We start from the raw sequence: 24,011 nt of genomic DNA on the forward strand, positions 1-24,011 counted from the left end.
AGAGAAAATAGGCAAGAGGGGGTTTGGGGTCAGGGGTTGGGCTTGTTGGTAAGGATCACCAGGGTGATGAATATATATTTTGTTATTATATTATGTTTCGTTCTGTTTGGATGTACTCATCATGACGCAAACAAAAGTTTGCGTCATGATGAGTACGGTACATCCAAACAGAACGCAAACCAGTGACAAAGTGATGCAATTTCAATTTCACGTTGTGGTAATGTCACTGTTGACCCCTACCATGCCAAGTTCCTTCCCCCAAAACCTGCTGTTTTCTGAGACCAAACGTTCAACTTTGCTGGGAAATAATGGGGGGGGGGGGGGGTAAAGAAAGGAGGGAGTGAAGGAAAGGGATATTATGAAAATTGTAACTTTTTAATAGGCTTTGTGGGGGGGTTACTGCTATTACTGTCTATTACGCTATGATCCTCAGTGTGATTTTAACATGCAGAAAATCAACACAGAGGATTTTACTGTATACAGAGTTCAGGCAGTTTATTCAATGGTGGCCATGTTGCAATGCTACCAAGCCTGGTTTATCGTTCTGTGCCGGTGTCGCACACCTAAAATAACAGATCTACAAGGCGTCACTGCATGCCTTGTGAGCTTGTAGATCAGTCACGTTTGGTGTGCGACGCGGTGAGCAACCAAGTATAACTCAGACTTGCCTAGGATGTGTAGACAGCAATGTGTTCTATTATATGAACATCAACACAGAGGGGCCCAACATTCTCACAAAACGGTTAAGTCAAGAATCACGAAGTCACGCACACACAGTATAATCACCAGTGTTCCTTTAATTTAAATTGACTGATGATTTTACTGTGCGGTCATAGAACAGAATGTTGGAGCTAACATGGCCAAACTGTGACGGGAAAAGATTGTGCGTGCGCGAGTGCGTGTGTGCGTGTGCGTGTGAGTGTGTGTGTGTGTGTGTGTGTGTGTGTGCGTGCGTGTGTGTGCATGTGTGTGTGTGTGTGTGTGCATGCGTGAATGCATGCACGTGTGTGTGTCTTTTGAGGGATTTTGCACTATGTGAGTCAGTCTTGTCCCCCACATGGCTTTTCTGTTATGCATGAAACCAAACGCAGGCCTACCTAACATGTTCTATGTTGTTTCCTATGCAAGATATGTATCCCTATAGCAGCACTCTCTTTTACAACTTTTTCAAGAGGAAGGAATAACAGTTTCATGCCAAATTTCATGCCAAACAAAATGCTGAAATTCATGGCATTAGGCCTGGGGATTACATTTTAATTATTTAATTGTGTTTGTGGACCAAGGCTCATCAAGACATATTACTGCATGTGCAATTATACGAAAAAATATTAGTTTACCAACACAGATTTGAAGCAAAAAACAAACAAACAAACAAACAAAAACATATTTTCTTAATCTTCAGATTGAGTAACAGTGTAGCTATGTGTCCATAAAATCTGAATTCTCGGTCAGAATTGATTGCTACATGTCAGATTTAGTTGCCATCCACCTGTCAAATAAGTATCAATCACCTGGTTATTCCTCACCATTGAAACACTGTAAAAGCTATGCAGCCTAAATACTATGCCCTGTCCTATTGCCGCACTATTGTAATGAAACAGTATGTTTTATTATCTTATTATTTTGTTTGTGAAAGTCATGATGTTTACTTTTTATATTAATTCTCATCTCTCAATATATATGCATTCATTTAAAGTCCTTCTTTATGCTTTGTTGTAGAATAGCATGTAGCAGCATTAGATTTAACAACCAATTCTAAGAATTTCTCCTGGAATGGAGTGTTTTTGAGTATTTTGTCGTTTCAATTTTTTTGTCTTTTAAAATAATTTTATTTCATTTCATTTCCTGTATTATCCAGTGCTGGGCCTTCATCCTTAACTTTTTATTTTTTATTTTTCTAAAGAAAGTCCACTTCCTGTGTTGATGTGGATTGACCCATTTCCTGTTATTACATTAATGTTTTTATATTGTGCGACAAGACTTTCATTTCATTTTCCAGTCGGTACATTCAAACGGTTTGATTATACTTATTATAACCAAGAAAAATATTTTGTTCAAGAGGCCTCTTGCATTTCTTTCTTCTGAGTCCACATGTTGAGAATTGACCTTGATGTTGATATGAAACCCAGACTGTCCGTCACACCATCAGAACAGACAATTATTTATGTGTATAATGATGAATGAAATGTATAACATAGTTTAAAATAATATTCTATCACTGCTGATGCAACACACACTTCTGGTGGGCCATTCCAGACAATTTTCACTTTGAAGGTTCATGTATTTGCCAGTGTCGCGCACCGAAAATAGCAGATCCACAAGCTCACAACTTGTCGCTTTACCTTAAAGATGATTTTGAGATGTGGGATGACTTAATAGGGATCAAATGGGATTCCTTCCAAATGTTAACGCTATTTAAGTTGTCCTGCATTAACATGGGAGCTTTGAGAGAAAATGTGTTTTCCTCCAAAAACATTCAACACATCCTAATTATGATTGTGGAATTTTGTCTTAAATTTCACATTTGGTAATTAATTACATAGGTTCAGGATGCAATCTTGTTTCAATCAATCACAGTGTCCTTGTCATCTATTATGGATTATTTTGAGCTGGATTGACTGTGCTATAACCCTAAACCCATCTTTATGATGAAAGGTCAAGCAGATGAGGGGAAAGCCCTGAAGTGTTATTGAAAGCGTTTAATAATGAGAGAAATGTTATGAATACTGATTCATAGTTCTGCAGCTTGGTCCCTTAAAACAACGGCTCCTGATGCAAGACAGGCCTAAAGCCTGTTGCAGGTGGAATCTGATATTTATTTGTATATGTTTTCATGACGCTGGAAGGCAGAGCAAGAGATTCAAGTTTTCATTTGGGTCTGTGGTTGAACACCCCAACCTGTATGGGACTAGTAGAAATCTTCCTGAAATTGTGTCATTGTGTTCAACTATGAGGAAAAACATGCAAAACTTTTAAATAAGCCAGTGTGGGTGCAAGTGTGGCCCTGTAATTGAATACATGAGAAGGAAAAAGGCCACTCTTTCTGTAAAGTACATTTAAAAAAATGTTATGCAGCATAGAAACAAACACACGTTTTGGCCTTTGTCAGCTGATTAAGGCTTACAGTCAAAACACGTCTGCTAAAACATTGAAGACATGTTCAAATGTTCATAATACTGCTTTATAGGTGTTTAGATCTTTTGGGATTGCCTGCCAGTGTTGGATGTGATTGTGAAGCAGGAGTGAGAGATAAGGGAGTCAGGCGGACAGTCAAAGGCACTGGGGTTTGGATTGCCTTGGCCTGGGTTAACAAATGTTTCAGCATTGTCTGGCAACAAAGGGTTTGGTTTCAAAACGGCATAGTGAGGTTTCAGCACCAGAACTACAGTGAAAGAGGAAGTAGTCTGCCTGAAGGGCCTGTCAGCTACAGCTGTGCTGTGGGTCGGGACCCCCAGGAGGGTCCCCACATGATTTGGGGGGGAAAAAAAGAAACAATAAAGAAAAGAAAAAGACCATTACTGCATCAAAAGTAATTAACAAACTATACAATACAAACTGGTCAAACATTGGCCAAATTGTCAGATACAGTAATATAAGAAAGAGGCAAACATTTTGAAAATAGCCAATCTACAAGCTCACAATGCCTTTCAACGTGTTGTGAGCTTGTAGATCTGCTATTTTCACAATATTTATCTGTGGCAAACTAAATGGAATGCCTTAACTCCTGCAATTCGTGCTTGTCAGGGTGGGGGTCCCCAGTTCAAATATGATTATTTTGGGGGGTCACGGCCTGCCAAGATTGAGAACCACTGAGCTACAGAACTGGAATTTCTAAAATAATTGGAGAAATATCACTCCCTTCGTGGGACACAGCTCTTGTTCAAATTTAACAAATACATAATTTGCATGATTAAAAAAAAGGATAAAATCAGATTAGAGAAAAAAATAACAACCCTAATAATAAAAGATGCTGCAACAAAAGTCTCTATCATTGCATTAGAAGTCAGAGTCACCAGATATATGATTTATGAAAATACAAGTCCAATTTCCATCAGCTAATGGTTATAAAAGTGGCTGTGTGGCCAGGATTCATTCAATGTACCATCATTTATCATATTAGTGGATGCTCCATCTCTCTATTCTCTTAATGCGGGCATTAAGGAAAGACACACACCACAATCAACATGTTGGCTCACGTTTAGTTTATTTTTAAATAAATTGTTTATTTTCTTATTTAAGTTATTTGATACCTTGGGTTTGTTTAGTTACCCAATGAAGAATGCTGTCTGTAATATTTTAGTGGCTTGTATTCACTTTTAAAGTTTTTATTTTCTGACAAATGGGTGGTATTACTTTCTCTTTTTTAGGGATGTCTTAGCATGTCTGATTAACTTGTCTTTATGAGGAGAAACTAAAACCTGAAATGTTTTTGTTTTTGATTTTCATAATAAACTTGTATGAATCTTCACAAGTTTTTCCTTTTTTTTAAACTGAAACAGGACACTTCAGCTTCAAAATAATCAATTAGTTTACTTCACACAATGTGAAATACACAATGTACAGTAGGCCTATATCTGTGTCAACTTACCTACAGTGTTGTGTATGTTCTAATTCACAATCATTGATGACAAATGCTTTGAGCATCAAACACTCTCACCCAGATGGTCCGGCCAATAAATGATTGTGTCCAAGCAAATTATAGTTATCTTGATCCACAGCTGACCACTCTGAAACCATGCTTCTTTTTTTTTTGATTGAATACTTTATTAGCAGTTTTTATTTTTGATTTTCACATTTAAAAAACAATACATTTGTAACAACAGCATAATATTGGATTGGATTGTGCAGGTGAGATTGACAAAACCCCATGGGGTTTATGAAGTTAATCTCACCTCACAACAAAAAATACAAAGTAATTAAAAAAAAGATATGAAGTTATTTGGCACCATAAATAATACAACAACAGATACACAGTATGAATGATAGAGAAAAAGAAATATTGTACATGACGTTAGTGGCCAAAGTATTCCTATGGCTTTGAAACAAAACAAAGCTACTTCATATTTTCAATTTAAAACTACATTTTCAGGATTTCAGACAGTTTTTCTTACATTATCCACCAGGGGGTGCTGCACCCCACCGTCATCGACATTTCCTTTGCGTCCGGCGTCGGCTACATTTATTATAGAAGCTTCAAAAACAAAGTTACAATACATAAACCCAACACTGAGTAAGGGTTCAGAACATTGGTTCTCAAAAATAGCAGATATAAAAGCTTGCACACATCTGCTATTTTTTAATATTTGGGGAAAAAAGGTGTTTGAATGATTTTGAATAATTTTGAGCTGTTTAACACCTGAGGGGGGTCCCTGGCACAACATTTTCAGATGGGAGGGGGGTCAGTGGCCAAATATATATTAATTTGGGACTTGGCACAAACCAGTTTGAGAACCACTGATTTAGAAGGCATTTGTGGAATCGGCCTCAGGTCTTGCACCAATATACAGTACAAGATGGAGTTGGTCTGCTGTGGCATGCGGGCAAAAGCCGAGTGCCGTACTGTACATAACTTTTTTTCATATTATTACGGGGCCAGGCTCTACAGAGCAAGGCTTCGTTTTATTATTGGCATTATTCTGTTTCTTCTGCCGTTTTTGCCAGTTATGGCTTAACCGTGCATACGCTTTTTACGAAACTCGGCCATATGGTAGATGGTCATGAAAAACGATCAGAAATAATTGTCACACTCATTCGTCAAAGGGTGGCGCTATAGCACTCAATTGAAAATGCCAACTTTGAACAGGTACAACTCATGCCCTGTTTGACCTACAGCCATGAAACTTGGATACACACATGCGTCTCTTCATGCCCGACAACTTTCGTGGTCTGACTTTTGACCTCGGACCTTTAGATCTCCCACTATTTTGAATTATATGAAAAATATTCATTGGCTCAATAACTTCTGCATTTTTTCACTTATGGAAAATCCGCCGCTATCGTTTTGTCGGCAAAGGTCCTAAATTCATGTGTAAAATGTTTCGTGCAGATTACTCAAAAATCCCAGGAGGAGTTTTATGCAGTTTTATGAAAATTATTCATCTGCCTAACACATACATCCAAGACTCACATTTCTTTGAAACGTTTTAATGTAGAGGTCATTTCAAATATCCCTGAAACCAATCTTACTCCAATTGGCCAAAGGGGGGTGCTATAGAAATGTTTTGAAAATGCTAACTTTAAACAGGCATAAGTCATGCCTCGTTTGGCCGAAAGTCGTGAAACTTGCTTCCACTTGTGCCTTGACTCATGAGGAACACATCTATCACTTTGACCAGTAAGCTCCGCCCTTAGATTGTCCTCAATTTTGAGCAGTTTGAAAAACACTTAAACCCAGGATTTTTCAGCTATTTGCATGAACGATTTGGCATTCTTAGGTTTACACATAGTGGTTCTTGAGGTTAGGGGTAGGCGTAGTTCTACTGAGGTTAGGGTTAGTGAGGGTTTAAAATGCTCATTTGTTAATGAAATGGTCATTTTTTCTCTCAAGTTCAGTCTTCTACACTTCTAAGGCTTATTGTGCATATTACTTATCATTGCTTCTTTCTTTTTTCTTTCTGCATTCACTGGCCCCGTATTATTGCTGCTTGCAGTTATATTTACTATTATTATTGGAGCCAAACACTCAAACAGTACATTTTGCCAGCTAAAGACAAAAGTCAGACGCACCACAAGGAGCGTCAGCTGACAGAGCAGCCACACCACACGTCATCACGTCAACGTCGCTCACACAGGAAGTTGAATGATCAGCTGATCCGGCTGTGAGTCTGTTGTTGATGCTTGAAGTTGTTTTGTGTTGCTTCTCTTCTCTTCTCTCTCTGTTCCTGACGTTACAGGCGTTCTGTGACTCAGCCAGCAAAGACACGCAGTGGACATTTAAATTATCGACCCGGGGGCGACGTTGTTGAGCGACAAGTAACGGCGACGCATCGTGAACATTCATCGCGACAGAGAGAAAAATAGCGTCAGTATAACGTCTCCGTTGGAAGGAAGAAAGAAAAACAGCCAGACGGGCTTGTGTCTTTGCTCTCTTTGTTTATGTCCTGCCCGTGTGGAGCGCAACACTTCGCACTGTTTTACTGTTGTTTTTTCTACGTGTAATTTATTTATATTTGTACTTAAATGTTACGTATTGTTACCGTAAGCGTACGGTAGGAGCTATAGCTATAACCACTCGGCGTTGTGTGAGAGAATCTTGTTGACAGGATTTGATGGGTTTCATAATCTGACGGTAGCACGACAACTAGCGGCGAAGGCTGGAACGGGTCAGTTAGGTTTAGCAGTGTTGTTATTTATGACCGTTTGATTTTAATTTGTGTCATTCCGTTTGTGCTTGGGGCTCGATCAAGTGTCGCTGTTTGGACCTGTTGGAAGAGACAGGGACTGTGTAACTTGACATTGGATCGGTCGTGATAACGACCCTGCAGCAGAGAGACCTTCTCTGGCTGCTTGACACGCCAGCTGTCTGTCTAGCTGCTGTTCGATTTAGGATTGATTTAAAAAGCACACAACACAAGCAATACCGGGAGCCACAGTTGGCTTTGTGTGCGTTGTTTGTAAGTTTTTTTTTAGCTGACAAGTTGCGTAACCTGTTCTTGTGCAAGCTGTCACAGCCTTGACTCACTGTGGCACCTTGTTCCCACAGAGGGTCACAATAACTGATGCATCAATAGCTAGCCATAGTTACATCAGCTCTGGGTGTTTTTGTGGGCATCATCTTATCACTATTTCTGGACCCTTTTTTATGTCAAAGCCTGACTATAGGGCTGGGGACAAACTAGTCATTGTTTACTGTACTTGTTGAGTAGCATTTTTTTTGTCGGTTTCATGAATTAGGTAGGTCTGTAACAATAAAGTAATCACTTGTAGGGGCTTTGGGTTAAGGCAGATATCTGGACTTGTTGTGACTAGAGAGAAAGGGTCCCTCATAGGGTCCCGTTGTGTACTGAGGTGAGGTGAGCTGACACCCATTACTCGCCAATGCTGGATCTGGAGGTGGTCCCTGAGAGATCTCTAGGAAATGAACAATGGGAATTTGCTTTAGGTGAGTGTTAAATCTTTAAATTATGGAAATCATTAGAAGCACCCCTTCCAGGACAGGACAGCAGTTCACATGGTCTTTGTTTAACCACTTAAACCCTATATGGTTGACAGACCAGAGTCCCTCAGGGCTCTGTACTAGCGTCTTTTCTGTTTTTCTGTTTATTTTGGGGAGAGCTTTCGCTGAAAATAACAGTTCGACAAGCTCGAGCGACACGTGAGCTTGTTGATCTAGCTATTTTCTGCGAAAGCTTTCCCCACAATACGAATGCTGAGGTTTAAGTGGTTAAAAAAAACATGATTTTTGTGGGAGAAATATTGTTATTTTAGGAAATGACTAATTGGCAGATCAATCCCTGTGTCCATCTAGTCCACAGATTCATTGAGCCATTACCAAACTGTTGTGTGTGTGTGTGTGTGTGTGTGTGTGTGTGTGTGTGTGTGTGTGTGTGTGTGTGTGTGTGTGTGTGTGTGTGTGTGTGTGTGTGTGTGTGTGTGTGTGTGTGTGTGTGTGTGTGTGTGTAGCTACAGTATGTATATGTGCATTGTGCATGCAGGCATCGTACTTAGGATGTGTCTGTACTCTATGTTCTCAGGGATGCCATTGGCCCAGGCCATCTCCATTCTGCAGAAACACTGCCGCATCATCAAAAATGTCCAGGTGCTTTACAGTGAACAGGTGAGATCATGATCAAACACACCATCATGCCTCTTTTAACATTCCCTCATTCACTCACATCCCTTGCTGCATACACACACCCATTCACACTATGTGGAAGGAGTAACAATCTGTCCGGGAGGAAAACAAAGGACTCATTTCAGAATAAACGACGGGGAGCCTTTTTAGCATACAATTCCCTGTGTCAGTCTGTTCCATTTGCATGCTATACCGTAACTCTGTGATTGATTGTTGTACAGATGCCAATGTGCCATCCATTTGTCTTTTCTTACACTGCAGTTGGGCTATGTAGTGTCTTGTTCAGCGTGTGAGATCTATGCTATGTGGAAAGCGTGTATGCACTATGCACGCACCAAGGCTAAAAATATACATGTAGTTGCTTCTTATATTGCATATGTTGGGGGGGTGTTGGTCCATCTGAAATTAATCTCCTCAATTCATCTCCCTTCCAGATGCCACTTAGTCATGACCTCATACTGAACTTGACTCAGGATGGAATTAAACTGCTGTTTGACGCTGCCAACCAGAGACTCAAGGTGATTAGAACTACATATACATATTAGATACATTGTCATCTGGTGTGTTGTGACTATTATTTGGCTTGGATAGGTGGGAACTGTAATTGTTATAATCATGGCAAGAGCATGGAAGTGTTCCCCTTAAGGCCCTGATGCACCAAGCTGACACTGACCAAAAAGACATCCTTCTGTTGACGACAATCGGCTGTAGTTTTTGCGGTGTGTACTGTGTCATTGGCGCTGACCCGAGTGAGCATGTCGAATCGGCATCGGAGAGAGTCTGTATGGAGAGAGCTCTTTGTTTGGCGGTTCAGCCTTAGCCGAGTATGTGAAGAGAAACGTCAGAAAATAAAAGATTGCACACACACAATAGTTACTTGAAATAAAATGGCTATCTGGAATGAATAACTGACGATTTGAAGACCAAGATCAGCATGGTTCAGGAGAGGCCAGCTCTGTAAGAATATTTTTTATGCCAACACTAACAGTGGTGTAATAATCATTAAATCAGAGATTGAAAACCAACTATATACAGTATATAGTAGTACAGTGGTAGTACAGTGGTTCTCGGTTTAAAACCGAACCGTACGTTTTGCCGTGCGCGTTTTTTGCTATAACATTTGCATTAATGTCTGTGTCCTGAAGATAATATGACAACACCAGCTGGATTGAAAACAGTATCACGACATGTTGTGAGTCTGTAGATCGTCTATATTCGGCGGGTGTCGCCATCGGATTAATAAATGAGCATAATGATTAGCCTACGTGACAAGGTTGGGATCCTTTAGGAATTTAACGATTCCGGTTCCTTAACCCAGGGGTTCCCAAAGTTGGGGTGATGACGGTGGGGTCGCGAAATTCTTTTGGGTCAAATTATTTTTATTTTTTTTTAATAAAAAAACAAAAACCAGAATGTATTTCAATCTAAAAATGATTACAAATAGTACATTTTACCCATCTCATTAGTTACTGTAAATGTGATTGATTGAATTCTATATTAACAAGATTATTAACAGTACAAGTAGTAGGCCTACAGTCAAAAGTCATACTAAAATACATTACAAATGCGCACCAAACGTGCAAGTTTATGTGCATAAATTACCTCCATGGTTAGGTGGGGTCGCGAGTCAATGGCCGCATTATTTTGGGGTCGCGGGCTGAAAAGTTTGGGAACCCATGCCGTAACCCATTAAGACCTGAGGCCGATTCTACAAATGCCTTCTAAATCAGTAGTTCTCAAACTTGTTCGTGCTAACTAAAATCTAAAATGACACGGATGCTTTAATGGGTTAATGATTCCCTCTTAACGGTATGATTCCTTAATGGTTCCCTTTAACGATTCCTATATTTAAAAAAAAATCGATATAATATTGGCCATCAGTATAATAAAATATTCAACACACACTGCAGATGTGTTGCCATGGTAGCATTTGAATGCTTTTTATTCTTGTGGAGGCCTATAGAGAACTCAGTACAGAAAAGGGAGGACAAAATAAATCACCAACTGATGACCTATATGGATCTAGTGCCACTGAAAAGGGCGGCACTGCACCAGCATCTGTACTGAAGCAACAGAGCACGTGTGCGGTTTGGCTCGTCTTGTTGCACTGGACTATTGCCACCTCCTTGTTTAGGGAGTTATGAGGTGATGCAAGTGAGCTATACAGTCCCCGTTAGTTCCTTCAAGTTGGCTTGGTGTGTCAAGGCTTTTACAATCAGTCAGCAGGCAGCACTGGTGCCTCATCCCTGTTCGAAACATTTAGCTTTCTCTGTGTGTGTGCGTGCACGTGTGACCACATTTTGAACATCAAACTTGATTGAGGACACTTTGTCTACATACAATAATTAGTCTTTTCACAAGATTAGGATTAGGAAGATTAGGCATGTATCTCTGTTATAGTTAGGGTTCAATTGGGTAAGATAATGTATGCAATGCAATGTCCCCAGTAAGTGCTTATGTGCGTAGAAGGATGTGTCTTGTTTCTTAACTCCCTGTGTCATTAACAGGTGATTGAAGTGTATGACCTGAGTAAAGTCAAGCTGAAATACTGGTGAGTAGGCAGATCACTTTGAAGGTGGTCAAACCATGAGCATGAACATGAGAACACATACTGTTTATTAATGAGTGAATGTAGCCTGACCACATTAGTATGCGAAATGTGTCAAACTGATGTGGGCTCTATCTGCAGTTCTGCACTCTGCAGCCAATACAAAACAACCTGGAATCTAGACTGTTTTGCACTGGCTTCAGAAAGAGCCTTCATCTAGGTCCTAGATTAAAGTGTTTAGTTGTGTATTAAGTCAGTGTGTGTGCATTGGGGTGTCTTGAGTGACACTCATAAAGTTCCTGCCTACCACCACAGAGACTAGGGGTTTGAATCTTCTGCAGCGTATCTGGCTTGGCCAGGTGCTCCTCGAAGATGGAAAAAGCCGGGCGAGTTGGGAGATCTCTGTCAATGCACTAACAGGGATCAGAACTGTTTCTCTGTATGTGTTGCTCTCTCCCGGTGAAACTCCTCACTGACAGTTGAAAAGATGCGGCTGGCGACTCCATGTGTATCGGAGGAGACACTTGATTGTCGACACCCTCCCCAGACCATGAATAAATTGGAGGGAATTTTTTTTAAACAATCAACTGTTGATTTAAAAAAAAAAGAGGCAGTATTCGGTCAACTCGTCATATAGTTCATGCACATAGTGCTGCTCTCAGTCTGGAATAATGACGTAGCCATGTTGAAGTGTCCTATACATGAGTCCATTAGAACAATCCAGCTATGGCCACATAGATTATAAACAAATTCAATACAACCAGTGGTGTGTTTTAGGTTTTTTTCAGAGGGATAAGAGTGGTCATGGAGATACGCTAGCGTGTTTTCAATGGATGAAATGGTTAGTAGAGGGCTAAGCTTGGCTACGAAAGTTTTCTGCAGGTCACACTACGTATATAGCGTAACATGGTAGAACACACCACTGAACCCTTGTCAATGTTTATGACTGTAATAGTAACTGGGTGTGTATTGTGTTTCAGTGGAGTCCATTTCAACTCTCAGGCCATTGCCCCGACAATAGAGCAAATAGACCAGTCATTCGGAGCTACGCACCCAGGAGGTAACTTAGAACGCGCGCACACACACACACTAAGCACTAAGCACTCCTGCAGCTTGATGTCACACAGTGCAGAGAGTGTTTGTGTATGTTGTGTGATCTTTCCATGTGTAGCTTATCGTGTATGAGCAGTTCTAATACTTAATAGGCTCTATGCACAGCAGCCATTTTGGAGAGAAATTGGGCCTCTTCTTACTTCCTTCACAGGTGTTACCAATGATACTAATGAAGGCTCTGTTCCATTCTGGTCAAACAGAGTCAGGGTGCTGATATTGAGCATTTTGGCTCACTGGAAACTACACCAGTGGGTCTCAAAGTGAGGGACCCTCATGGTTCCTTGAGGGGGTTCCAAATGCCCCCTTACGTGTGTGTAACTCTGAGAGTGTACAAATGGAACCAAATGGACCCGTAAGGGTCCATTTGGTTCCATTTGTACACTCTCAGAGTTATGGGGGTCCTTGAAAGGAAAAGGTTTGAGAACCACTGTGCTACAAGAAATGGAACAGAGCCTTCATTAGAATCATTGGTAACACCTGTGAAGGAAGTAAGGAAGAGGCCCAATTTCTTTCCAATATGGCTGCCGTGCATATAGCCTATTTATACCTCAAAACGCATTGCAATGCAACGTGTCTTGAGCTTGTGGATCTGCTATTTCCGGTGCGCGACACTGCAGCGCAATGTATAAATTAAGCATAAGAGAGTGTGTGTGTGTGTACCTGTGTCCCTCTAGTTTACAACGCTGCAGAGCAGTTGTTCCATCTCAACTTCCGGGGCCTGTCCTTCTCCTTCCAACTGGACTCATGGAACGAGGCTCCCAAATACGAGGTGTGTGTTCTTACTGTGCTGTATTGCCCGTCAACCAAGTAAAAAAAAAAAAAATGCCCTTGGAGCCTCACAATTAGGGTTGGGATCCAGAACCGGATCCAACATTTAGAACCGTTTCCGGAACCTGGTTTTAACACAGTCAGAGCTGGTATGTGGACTTCACGTCTGGTTTCCCATTACATTGTTATTAGTGTGTAATGGAGTCCATCATAAAGTGAGGCCAAAGCTGTCGGATGGAAGCTTTTTATGTCCAAAATGTCACAAGCTCTTGTTAATATTTGTCATTGGTTAAGTATTTATAAAATCGTAGATCTACATGCTCACAACGTGCCGCATTGTGACTAAAAAAGATGACACATGGAGATACAAGGTTTCTGTCCGACAGCGGCAATATGTATATCATTCATTCGAACCCTTGTCCTTCCTTGAGGTCCTCTAGCTCAGTGATTCCCAAACTTTTTAGTTCAAGACCCAAAATAGAAATTTGATGTTTTCCCGGGACCCAAACTAGTGAAGATAGCAGACATCCTCACAACACGTATTTTAAAAAATAAACATGTATTTATGGAAATTATTAGATTCTTTTCATTTTATTTATGAAATAGTTTTGATTTTTTTTTTGTGTTTTTTGTGTCTTTTGAAATAATATATATTTCTTATTTTATGTAGGAAACAGATTTTTTTTATTTATTTACTTGCGACCCATAAAAATTGGTCCATGACCCAAAGATGGGTCCCAACCCACTGTTTGGGAAACAGTGCTCTAGCTGTATGTTGTTCTCATTGCTGATGCTGTAGCACAGTTGCTGATTATGCTCACATTTGCTTCAGTTTGACTCATGGTTTGCTTGATCATGATCATCATGCAAGATGACTGGCTGTTGGTCTATGTTGAGCAGAACATGTACAGCCTTTCCAGTGCTGTCGAGGATACAAATCAGAATCGGTACATTTCTCCTGCAGTCAGTCATACCAGTATTGGAACTTGAGTTAACTTTTATGTTGTCAGTCATTTTAACATTCAGATCAATAGAGACCTTAATAGAATAGAAATCAGTTACTTTTGGGGGTACCTAGTACTCACCATTTGATGTAAAATGAGACAACATCTAATGTTAATCAATGTTCTTTGATGCACCAATTTGTATTGATGCACTGATTTGCATTGGTGAACCGATATGCACGTGCTTCACTTCTTCCCGCTGAGTACGTGCTAGTATTCAGCGAGATGAATTATGACTAAATGCATCACAGGAATGAACAACAAAATAAAAAAATCAACAGACTAGTATTCACTTTCTGTTGTTTATTGACAAGGTGTTTCATTGCGGATCACAACTTGTGGCAGCACAGAAACTGAGACCCTGTATGCATTTTATGTTGTTATTTCTGGGTAGAAGGTTAATCTAGCATGCACCTACTATATCGGACGTGCATATGAAAATAAAGCAACCTATTTAGTCTGTGTGTGTATGTGTGTATTATGCAATACGCATAACAAAACCCCCAGTATTGTGCTGCATTACTCCCAGTTGTTTTGCCTTGGCAGCCTAACTTTGCCCTGGGCTTGGCCTCCCTGCAGATTCCCCATGGGGCCATGGTGAAGAGAATGCACATCTACACTGGCAACAACCTCCAGGATACAAGGTATCATAATTATGCACATACCCACTGCTAGATAAGATGTACTGTACCACACATACAGTACGCAGATACTCACACAATCTCTACTACACTTCTCTGTTTATTTCCAGGGCCCCAGTGATGCCCTTAGCCTGTTTCCTTGGTAACGTGTATGCAGAGTGTGTTGATGTCCTGAGAGATGGGGCAGGGCCTCTGGGGCTCAAACTCCGCCTTCTCACAGCAGGTAACTCCAGTCTGTGTTTTACTGCACTTTCCTGTGTATACATTTGATGTGTGTCACACTCTTTCAAAGTGTACAAATACTGTATGTCACCAGGCTGCACACTGCTATTACTCTTTACAAGCCTCTGACAGCGTTGACATGTTGACTTTTTGTCCCCCACAACAAAAGTAGAGGGGGGGGGGGGGCTATAACATAGTGTCTGGCTGTGAATGAGTGTGTTCACCCATCACACTGTAATGCTGATTTATCATGATTAACAAGGCACAGGTGAATGTAATTGTTGAAACAGATGTTATCACCAACAAAGAAGAGATGTGTGGCAAGCCCAGAGGGCAAGATATTGAGGAAGAAAACAACAGATCTTGTTGAAACAGGGAAACGGATGATATCATCAACAAAGTGAGACATGTTGAAACCCCAGAGGGCAAAGATATTGAGGAAGAAAACAACAGATCATGCCTGTTTCATAATAAGGGAAAAAAATGATATGAGTAATTTATTTGTCAAAACCACACCACGCCTCTCGCGGTGTTACACCCTATTTAGGCTGCAGCAACGCTCCTGTTTTCTGACCTAAAGGGGCGTGTTTAACATCTCCGGCGAGAATATCCGTGTGATCCCATTGGTTCACCGATCTGTTCGTCAGCCCCCGCCCCGTCAACACAACATTACGAGCGACGCCCACTGCACTCTGGTTGGTTGGGGAAATGAAACACTTCCTATATCGGGTACACCGACGCGCTGCTCCAGGCTTTTATTTTTTAGCAAAACTAAACAATAACAGCCTGGAGATCGAGGCTACACCCTATTTGGTTAATCAGATTCTGTAAATTACCGTAACTGCAATGAGGGAAGGTCACAGAATCTGTTGAGAAACCAAATGCAGTAAACAGTGCACTTGTGTTCATGACACAAACTAAACTTAAGTATGTTGGAGTAGATTGCTTTATAAGAGGCAAAGAGGTACTGTACTGTAGATGCAGATCTTTGTTGACCTTGATGTGTGTATACTGTCTCAAAGTCGAGGGGTGAGTGTCTGTGTTTGTGCGCGCACGCACGCATGTGTGTATCTGCGTGCGCAAACATGCTTATGTAACTCCCCATCTGTGTAAGTTTGTTTAAATGTGTGTTCATTCACGTAGGAGAGAGAGATGGCACATGCGTTGATATGATGATTCAAGCAGATTTGGGGAGGTCCAGTTCACTGGAGCTTTAAGGGGTCCATGTTCAGTATTTCTGTCTGCAGCCCTGTCAGACTATTCATTGTAGCCACTAGATTTGGGTTTACACAATTTTGCATGTACTTGATTTGATAGGCAAGCTGTGACAACAAGGCAACATGCACAACAGGAGTCTGTTAACCTTGTTCATGAATAATTTGATGCTGAAATGAAAGGTGGGACTACATTACTGTGGGGGGCGCTTCTGATATATTAGTCTATCTCCATTCTCCACTGCAATGGAAACAGTTTATAGCTTTGTAATACTAAACAGCATTTGGTGAGACATTGCAATACCAGTCACTTATACACTGTATATGGGCCATGTGTTTTTATACGTCTTTGATGAAGAGCTAATTTAACGTTTTTCTGCAGTTCAAGTAAGTTTGACAATATATTTTAGTTTTCCGTTTTATTTTTATCTGTACTCAGTAGACTATTCCAGTCTATCCTTTCCTGTTCTACTGTGTACTGTATCTTTCGTTTCTGTTCTAGTCTACTGTATATTCTTATCTATTTGGGTGTTGTGTTTTTTTTTACTGAACCCCTAAAGCTAATTTATAGTTCATTGTACGACCCTTTAGCTCATCAATAAAAGGCAGAATTTCTGTCCTGCAATATCCTGTATGAGGAAGTATATGTATTATGTGTGCAGGCTGCGGTCCTGGCAATATGACCGACACCAAGGTGAGATCGCTGGAGAGGAGCATCTATTTTGGAGACTCCTGTCAGGATGTACTGGGTGCCCTGGGTTCACCACACAAAGCCTTCTACAAGTCTGAAGATAAGGTAGGAGGACTTTAGACCCATCTCCAGACTTATCTGTTCTAGCCTTTTATTTATGTATTTATTTATACTGTTGACTCATTGACTCCAAAAGAAACCACATAATCACAACATCCCCGGTTTGATTCTGGCTGGAGACTTTTGCATGTCCATCTCCTTTCTACCCTCAGTTTCCTGTCTCTACTTTCCTATCAGAGAAAAGACTTAAAAGAAAGTTGTGTCCTAGGAGATATACCATCACACTTTAACACAATAGGCCGTCCAGGTCTACCTTTGCTATACTTTGTGTCTCTTATTTATTATTTATAATGAATTGCTTATTAAGTATTACTAACTGTTCATTGTTTATTAATATGCAGATTCCCATGGTATTGCATATGCATCAACATAGTATTTATACTGTTTATTTCAGATGAAGATCCATTCTCCGTCACCTCATAAACAGGTTCCTTCCAAATGTAACGACTACTTCTTCAACTACTTCACCCTAGGAGTGGTATGTTGTTCAGCAACTATGTTTTTGTGTATTCAGTCTGCATATATTTATGTCTTTCACACACTCACCACACATGAGTGTGGGGGATTTTGTCCCCGCATTGCGTGTTGTTGTATGGGTTACATACAGCAATTAAACTTATATTGATAATAAGCCAACACTATCTAAAGGCATGGTAGCCTGAAGTAAATCACGGGAGAAGAAAATAGTAAAATACATCAATGAAATATGATAGTGCTACTCATGTCGGTATCCACCTCGTCTGCATGGGTTGACAGGGTCAACAAAGGCATCTGTAGAAGTTACACAATTCATTTGAGCAGATAGTGGGTTATTTCAGACCCAAGATAATACTTTTGACATCAGACAAATGGCTTATAGTAGGGGAATGGCTGATTTGTATCTGTGACTCTCTCAGGACATCCTGTTTGACTCTGCCACTCATCTGGTTAAGAAGTTTGTTCTCCATACCAACTACCCAGGACATTACAACTTCAACATGTAAGAAGGCCTCTCTGTGTTTCCCTTTCTTTTGCGCTTTCTCTTGAATATCTATTTAATATCTATTATCTATCTATTTTATTGGCCTCTTCCTCTGCCCATTTCTTTGTGTATTTCATTTGTTTTAATCTTTATGAACAGTGACAACATACATTTTCTTATTCAATGCAGATATCATCGATGTGACTTTAAAATTCCGCTAGTATTCAAGAAAGGTGAGTGAGGTTGTTATAATCATGCATTTATATGCAGAATGAGGTATCCAATGATTACACATGCAGCGCACGCGTCCATGCAATCTCAGTGCCACAACATTTCACGTCTAGTGTCTCAGATCATTATTTATCTGTCTATGTTCTTCTCTCTCATCTCTCTCTTTCTGTTCTTTCTTTTAGAAGGAGCAGTTACCCAGGCAGAGGACTGCATCCTAACCACCTACAGCAAGGTTGGATATACTCGCAATTTGCAAAACTGTCCTGCTTGATATATCATCTGCACAATCATTGCCTCTCATTGGCTGAGAGGAAATCTCACTAGACAGTATTGTAAATGGATGCGGTGGTGCTGTGGTCTATTTGCTGTGGCTCTGGAGTGTCTGGTCATCTGTCTGGAAGCATTTAGGCCTCAGGGAGTCACTGGGAGGAAGCACAGGGATGTGATCTTATTTTCAGGGTTTCTGGTCGATCTGACTGACTCATGGGGAATAGGAAATTGTGTTGCTGTTGTGTTGGTGGACAGTCAACTGTTTCCGCAGGCCTTTACAACATCTTAAAGTCTTAAGCTCATAGTTCACAATATGAGCAATTTGTTATATTGATTTCTAATGTAGAGTGCTGTTCTCCTGCTTTTGTCCACATTTGTGTCCCGCGGCTTATAGTGCACTTGGTAAATCTTGCCATCGTGTCTGACTACAACGTTCATGAAAAAAAATGACTGACTGTAATGTTCATCATAAATTGTCTTTTTAGAAATTCCAATGACCACTCCTGTAATATTTATAAAGATCAGGCTACTGTAAAAGTGAAACGAGCATCACGTAGATGAGGATTGTGTCCCTGCTTTCTAACAGCATTGCCTGGGCTACAGTAGAGAAATAAGATCAGTGGAGAATAATATACAGTTCATGCTTCATCAGCTGGAAAAGTCATTTAGAGACAAACTGATTGACAGTCCACTACAACCTGCATGTCATTGGCTGTTTCCAAGGCTGTTCTTGTGACTCTATTTACAGTGTACTTCCCAAACAGACTGGTCAACTTTTGTATCTGGGCTCTTGGCTGTTTTTTTTGTTCAAGTTGTTGTAGGGTTGGAGGAGAGGAGAACATTAGTCATATACCTGCAGTGCCTAACCCTGATTGCTTCCGCTTGTCTGGGGATTTGAGTCAGCAACTGCTGATTTGAGTCAGCGACCTTCCAATCACAAGTCGTTTGTTGTTTGTCAATCATTTAGTCGGCTGTCCGCAGCATAGTCACTTGAATGCCCTGTTTTTTCTTTGTCAGTGGGATCAGATCCAGGAACTTTTGGGACACCCCATGGAAAAACCTGTGGTCCTACATAGGTAAAATACTTATGCACAATTTCCCTTTCTTTCTTTAAAATAGAAAAATCTTTCTTTATATAGCAAAGCGCTGTATAAATGCCCCATTTACCATTTTAAAATGGCCATTTAATCTTGCACCAAATTGTTATGATTTCTGACATGATTGAGCATTTGTGTTGTGTCGACTCGGCAGGTCGTCGTCAGCCAACAATACCAACCCCTTTGGCTCTACCTTCTGTTTTGGACTGCAGAGGATGATCTTTGAGGTTAGACAATCAATAGTTCTTCTCTCTGTGTGTGTTTATATGGCAGCATCATACAAACCTATTCCACACAGTAACGATACGATACAATATACTTTATTGTCCCCATGGGGAAACTTGTCTTGGACTCAAATGCTGCACACATAAACAAAGCAAATCACAACCATAATTACCCATTATTGCGCATATTACAGCTAGAGATGATTAGAGGTGGTTTGATCCAATAAAAGGCAGAATGTTTAAAACCCCTCAAACTGTATAAGTGTTCCAGCCCATTCAACCACATACCTTCTCTGTGTTACTGTCCCTTAGGTCATGCAGAATAACCACATAGCATCAGTGACCCTCTATGGTGCTCCACGGACGGTCAGCCAGACCCGACCCGACTCTAGTACTAGTGCCCACCGAACATGAAACCAGCTTCTTCAGGCCCGGCACAGGTCTTCGTCACCAACCAGACTCAACCCAGAACCACAGACTACATGGCCCAGATGTATAACTGCTTACTGAATATAAAACCATCCTGATGTCATTGCTAACGTAGAACCATCCAGCATCTACCATGCCTGGCAGAGAAACCACCTTTACCCAGTGATCAAACAACAAACTTACATAACCACACATGACGCTGGTGCGTTTGATCCAGCCCCAACCAATAGCAGGATTATCACTGGTGATACAACGAACCATACTGCTACTGAGATGATCCACAGGCTCACTGGGTATTGGAGGATAGTGCTAACAAAGAATCCATCCACATAACGTTCCCTCTCTGGACCCTTCCAGTAAGCCACTAAGCGGGTTTGGCCTAGTTGTAATTTGTGTGCAACAGTGCTGTCACTAAGAAGCAATGGCAGAAAATATAGTAACAGTAACTTCCAAAACGTCACTGTGGTAAGATGTTTAGTTCCTCACCTTTTGTAGCAATCACCCGGTGCAGTCAACTAATTGTAACTGGCTATGGAGCAGGTTTGTGGAGCTACAGTAATATGGCTGTCCCTGAGAATGTCATCGACCAATCTCTGGCTTGATCCATAGCATACACACACCATCAACCTGCACTGCCAGCCCAGCCAGGAACACAACCATGCTAACCTTGCAGCCATACGTACTGTAGGTTCAAATCCAGTCCCTCCAAAAACCACAGTAGGTCTGTTACAGAATGGCTCAGTCATAAACCTGTGAGAACCAAACGCAGTCAAAGAACCAAACCAGCCCAGGCAGCAACCCAAGACCTTTAACAGAACCCATCAGACGCCTGAACAACATCCGCCACCGAAACCGTGGAAAACCTGGGATAAAACTGGATTTAACCCAGTCCAACAGATGAACAACCAAACACGTCATGGGGCTGAAGACGACCCAGCAAGAACTCTGCAGAACCAACCAGATCAGAGCCTTTAACTTATTCTCCCCTCTCCCAACTCTCCTATCTGATTTACTTGCTTAATACACACACACACACACAGGTCTTCAGTAACGGAACACTTACTATCCCCAAGATGATTGGTACAGTATTTGCAGCTGCAGAGATGTGTGTGTCCAGGCGCTGTTTACTTTTGCTTTACACATATGCACACACAAGCTTACATGAACGAGAATGAGAGAGATGTGTTCCGCTGCTTTTAAAACTCACGTTTCAAGATGTCGTCTTGAAACTTCAAACACACGCCCTGAGACGTACCACAGCATTGATTACAGTCCTGTCGCAACGTTATTTTCCTGTATCTCCCATGTGTACTGCGGCTCGTCTTCTGTAGCCACCACCAGGTACATCTCTCCCTCCCCCCCCCCCACACACACACACACACACACACACACACAGAAGGACACAGTTATGCATGGAGACATGCAAGCATGCGCTCAGACGCAAGGAATTGCATGTACTACAGGTGTTTGTTTTTTATGAGAAGATGAGATACAAGCACAAACCGGCCGGCTTTTTATTATTATTTTAAGAGCATGGTTTGAGGGGTCTTTCTTGCTCTTTCTCTATAACGTTCTCTATCAGTTTATCTCTTTCTATTTCTCCATCACTCACTCATGCCATAACCATGCTCATTTTGTTCTGGAAAGTTTTTTTTTTTTTTTCATTTGCATTTGCACTAATATACACCTTTTTACTTGATTGGTTGATTGTTGCCTGTCCTTGGTGTGTGTGTGTGTGTGTGTGTGTGTGTGTGTGTGTGTGTGTGTGTGTGTGTGTGTGTGTGTGTGTGTGTGTGTGTGTGTGTGTGTGTGTGTGTGTGTGTGTGTGTGTGTGTGTGTGTGTGTGTGTGTGTGTGTGTGTGTGTGTGTGTGTGTGTGTGTGTGTGTGTGTGAGATCCATTCTCTCTCAATCCCTCCACTGGTCTGACTCACCATCTCCATGTCAGCACATTGATGCATGTGGAGATTTATTCACTGCAGTTTTTCAAATAATTTCTTCACTTGTTATTTTTCTTGAATTGCCAAACATTGTAGCCAAAGATGTTTCATGTTCCAGGATCATTTCGTTCAGTCTGCTTACATTGATCACCAGTTGTCACGTAAATCTGCACTTTGGAGAGGAGAATTCTGTGTTGTCGCTCTCCTTTCTGTTCATCCATCTGTACCGCTCAACTGGTAAAGCTTTTATTTCAGCTCCCTTTTCTGTAATTGGTTATTGGAAATAGACTGCGTGAAAGTACAGCAAATGATGGCTCTGCTGCTTAATGTGTTGCATCCAATTAGCCAGGTCATTCCTCTGACCTTGTCTGATTATTTTCAGGTCAGTTTGTTGAATTTGTTATTCATGAGAGAACCTGGGTAAAATGTAAATATAGAGAGTAAGTGTTGCAGAGTCCCTTTCGCTCACTGAGGATTAGTTCAAGTTCCCGACATTTTATATTTTGCTGCTGCCCAATTACATAATACATATGGATGAGAGAGCTGTAATTTAAGCTGTCAAGAGTTATTTTTGTGATGGGGGAAATCCACATCCCCTCAGGATGACATTCAACTGCAGTCTCATCTGCTAATCTATGATATTTTAAAACCTTTTAATACATGCAACTGAATAAATTATTTGTATTAATTGCAATGCATATCTCCTTTCAATATTGATGCTTAGTTTTAACATCCTTTTGTGGATTTGTGTAAAAGTGTAAATTGCTTTCAGGGTTGCAGTCAGAGGCCTCATACATAACGTAAGGACTGATACATCAGTTGCGTGCCGGTGTGTGCGCTGAACATATCCGATCTAAAAGCTCACACTTTCGCAACGCGATGCACAACCGTACAAAATGTATAAATCAGGAATAACACTGAACAGTAGTGCTGATCTGACACAAATGAGTGTTTCTGATTATTTCCTTGACATTTATGCAGTGTATCATTAGGAAGGAAATTGTGAAATATGTCTTAGTTTAGGCATTGAGCAACAACCACTGAAGCCAGCATGGGCCTTTGCTCTGAGTTTAGTTCATCATCATCATATATTATTATTAGGTAATTGTCAATGTCATGAAAACATCTGTCATGTCACTTGAATCATCTTCAAATACAGGCTAGCCCACCATCAGATTACTGCTAGCACACACCGGTTTCAAAAAGGAATTCTCTTCATATCATTATTTTTCAAAGAGAGCGATTTTTTTTATTATTTTGGGCACATATGCAATCTTTTCATCCCCCATATCAAAACGAGGAAAATGTATATGCTATTAACTCATGCTTGTGTTTTAAAAAAAAGGAATGACACAGCTCACAGCATTGAGCAGAGATCAGCACCACTGTTCTTAAAAGTTGTATGTGGGCCCTGATGCTTACGGGGTTAAAGGCGATGTACAAACGTTGTAAATAGTGTTTTCTTCCTCTGGTGTCTCGTCATATTGACTAACGGTAAACCTAGAGATCTGGCATGGCACCAAACAGCCAGACCGACATCAACCGTCCAGGCGTCAGTGGAGTATTTCAATAGGCTGGTACTAATTAGACTCAGTAGAATAGAGCACTGGTTTTCAACCTGTGAGTCGGGACCCCCAGGGGGGTCTCCATGTAATTCTTGGGGGGTCCCCAGATAAGTGTGACTTAAGTGACTTTTTAATACAAAAAAAAAAGAAAAAATACCATTACTACATCAAAAGTAGTCAA

At 40.8% G+C, this 24,011-nt stretch overlaps 2 protein-coding genes across 6 annotated transcripts in view; both read left to right on the top strand.

Annotated features, from left to right (window-relative positions):
• cbfb (core-binding factor subunit beta) overlaps window positions 1–2,058 on the top strand; it is a 39,375-nt gene extending 37,317 nt beyond the window's left edge. For all 4 annotated transcript variants that reach the window (XM_084060759.1, XM_084060760.1, XM_084060762.1 and 1 more), the window contains one exon: window positions 1–2,058. This exon is cut by the window's left edge. The gene's annotated coding sequence lies outside the window, so the exon portion shown is untranslated.
• Window positions 2,059–6,842: 4,784 nt separating this feature from the next.
• On the top strand, window positions 6,843–22,959 carry phaf1 (phagosome assembly factor 1). 2 transcript variants are annotated; one of them, XM_084061000.1, is made up of 16 exons: window positions 6,843–8,101; window positions 8,694–8,776; window positions 9,229–9,312; window positions 11,302–11,345; window positions 12,323–12,402; window positions 13,130–13,224; window positions 14,774–14,871; window positions 14,979–15,091; window positions 16,967–17,100; window positions 17,510–17,593; window positions 18,012–18,094; window positions 18,266–18,309; window positions 18,490–18,539; window positions 19,595–19,653; window positions 19,829–19,901; window positions 20,211–22,959. In XM_084061000.1, the coding sequence occupies exons 1-16, from the start codon at window positions 8,038–8,040 to the stop codon at window positions 20,310–20,312; spliced, it is 1,290 nt and encodes a 429-aa protein (XP_083917126.1). In that variant the 5' UTR covers window positions 6,843–8,037; the 3' UTR covers window positions 20,313–22,959. The 2 variants fall into 2 exon arrangements, with proteins under 2 accessions (XP_083917126.1, XP_083917127.1); XM_084061001.1 differs by having other exon boundaries at window positions 14,807–14,871.
• The last annotated feature ends 1,052 nt before the right edge of the window (window positions 22,960–24,011 follow it).

This window comes from Gymnoscopelus microlampas, assembly GCF_963454915.1.
Source record: "Gymnoscopelus microlampas genome assembly, chromosome: 6".
NCBI lineage: Eukaryota > Metazoa > Chordata > Actinopteri > Myctophiformes > Myctophidae > Gymnoscopelus > Gymnoscopelus microlampas.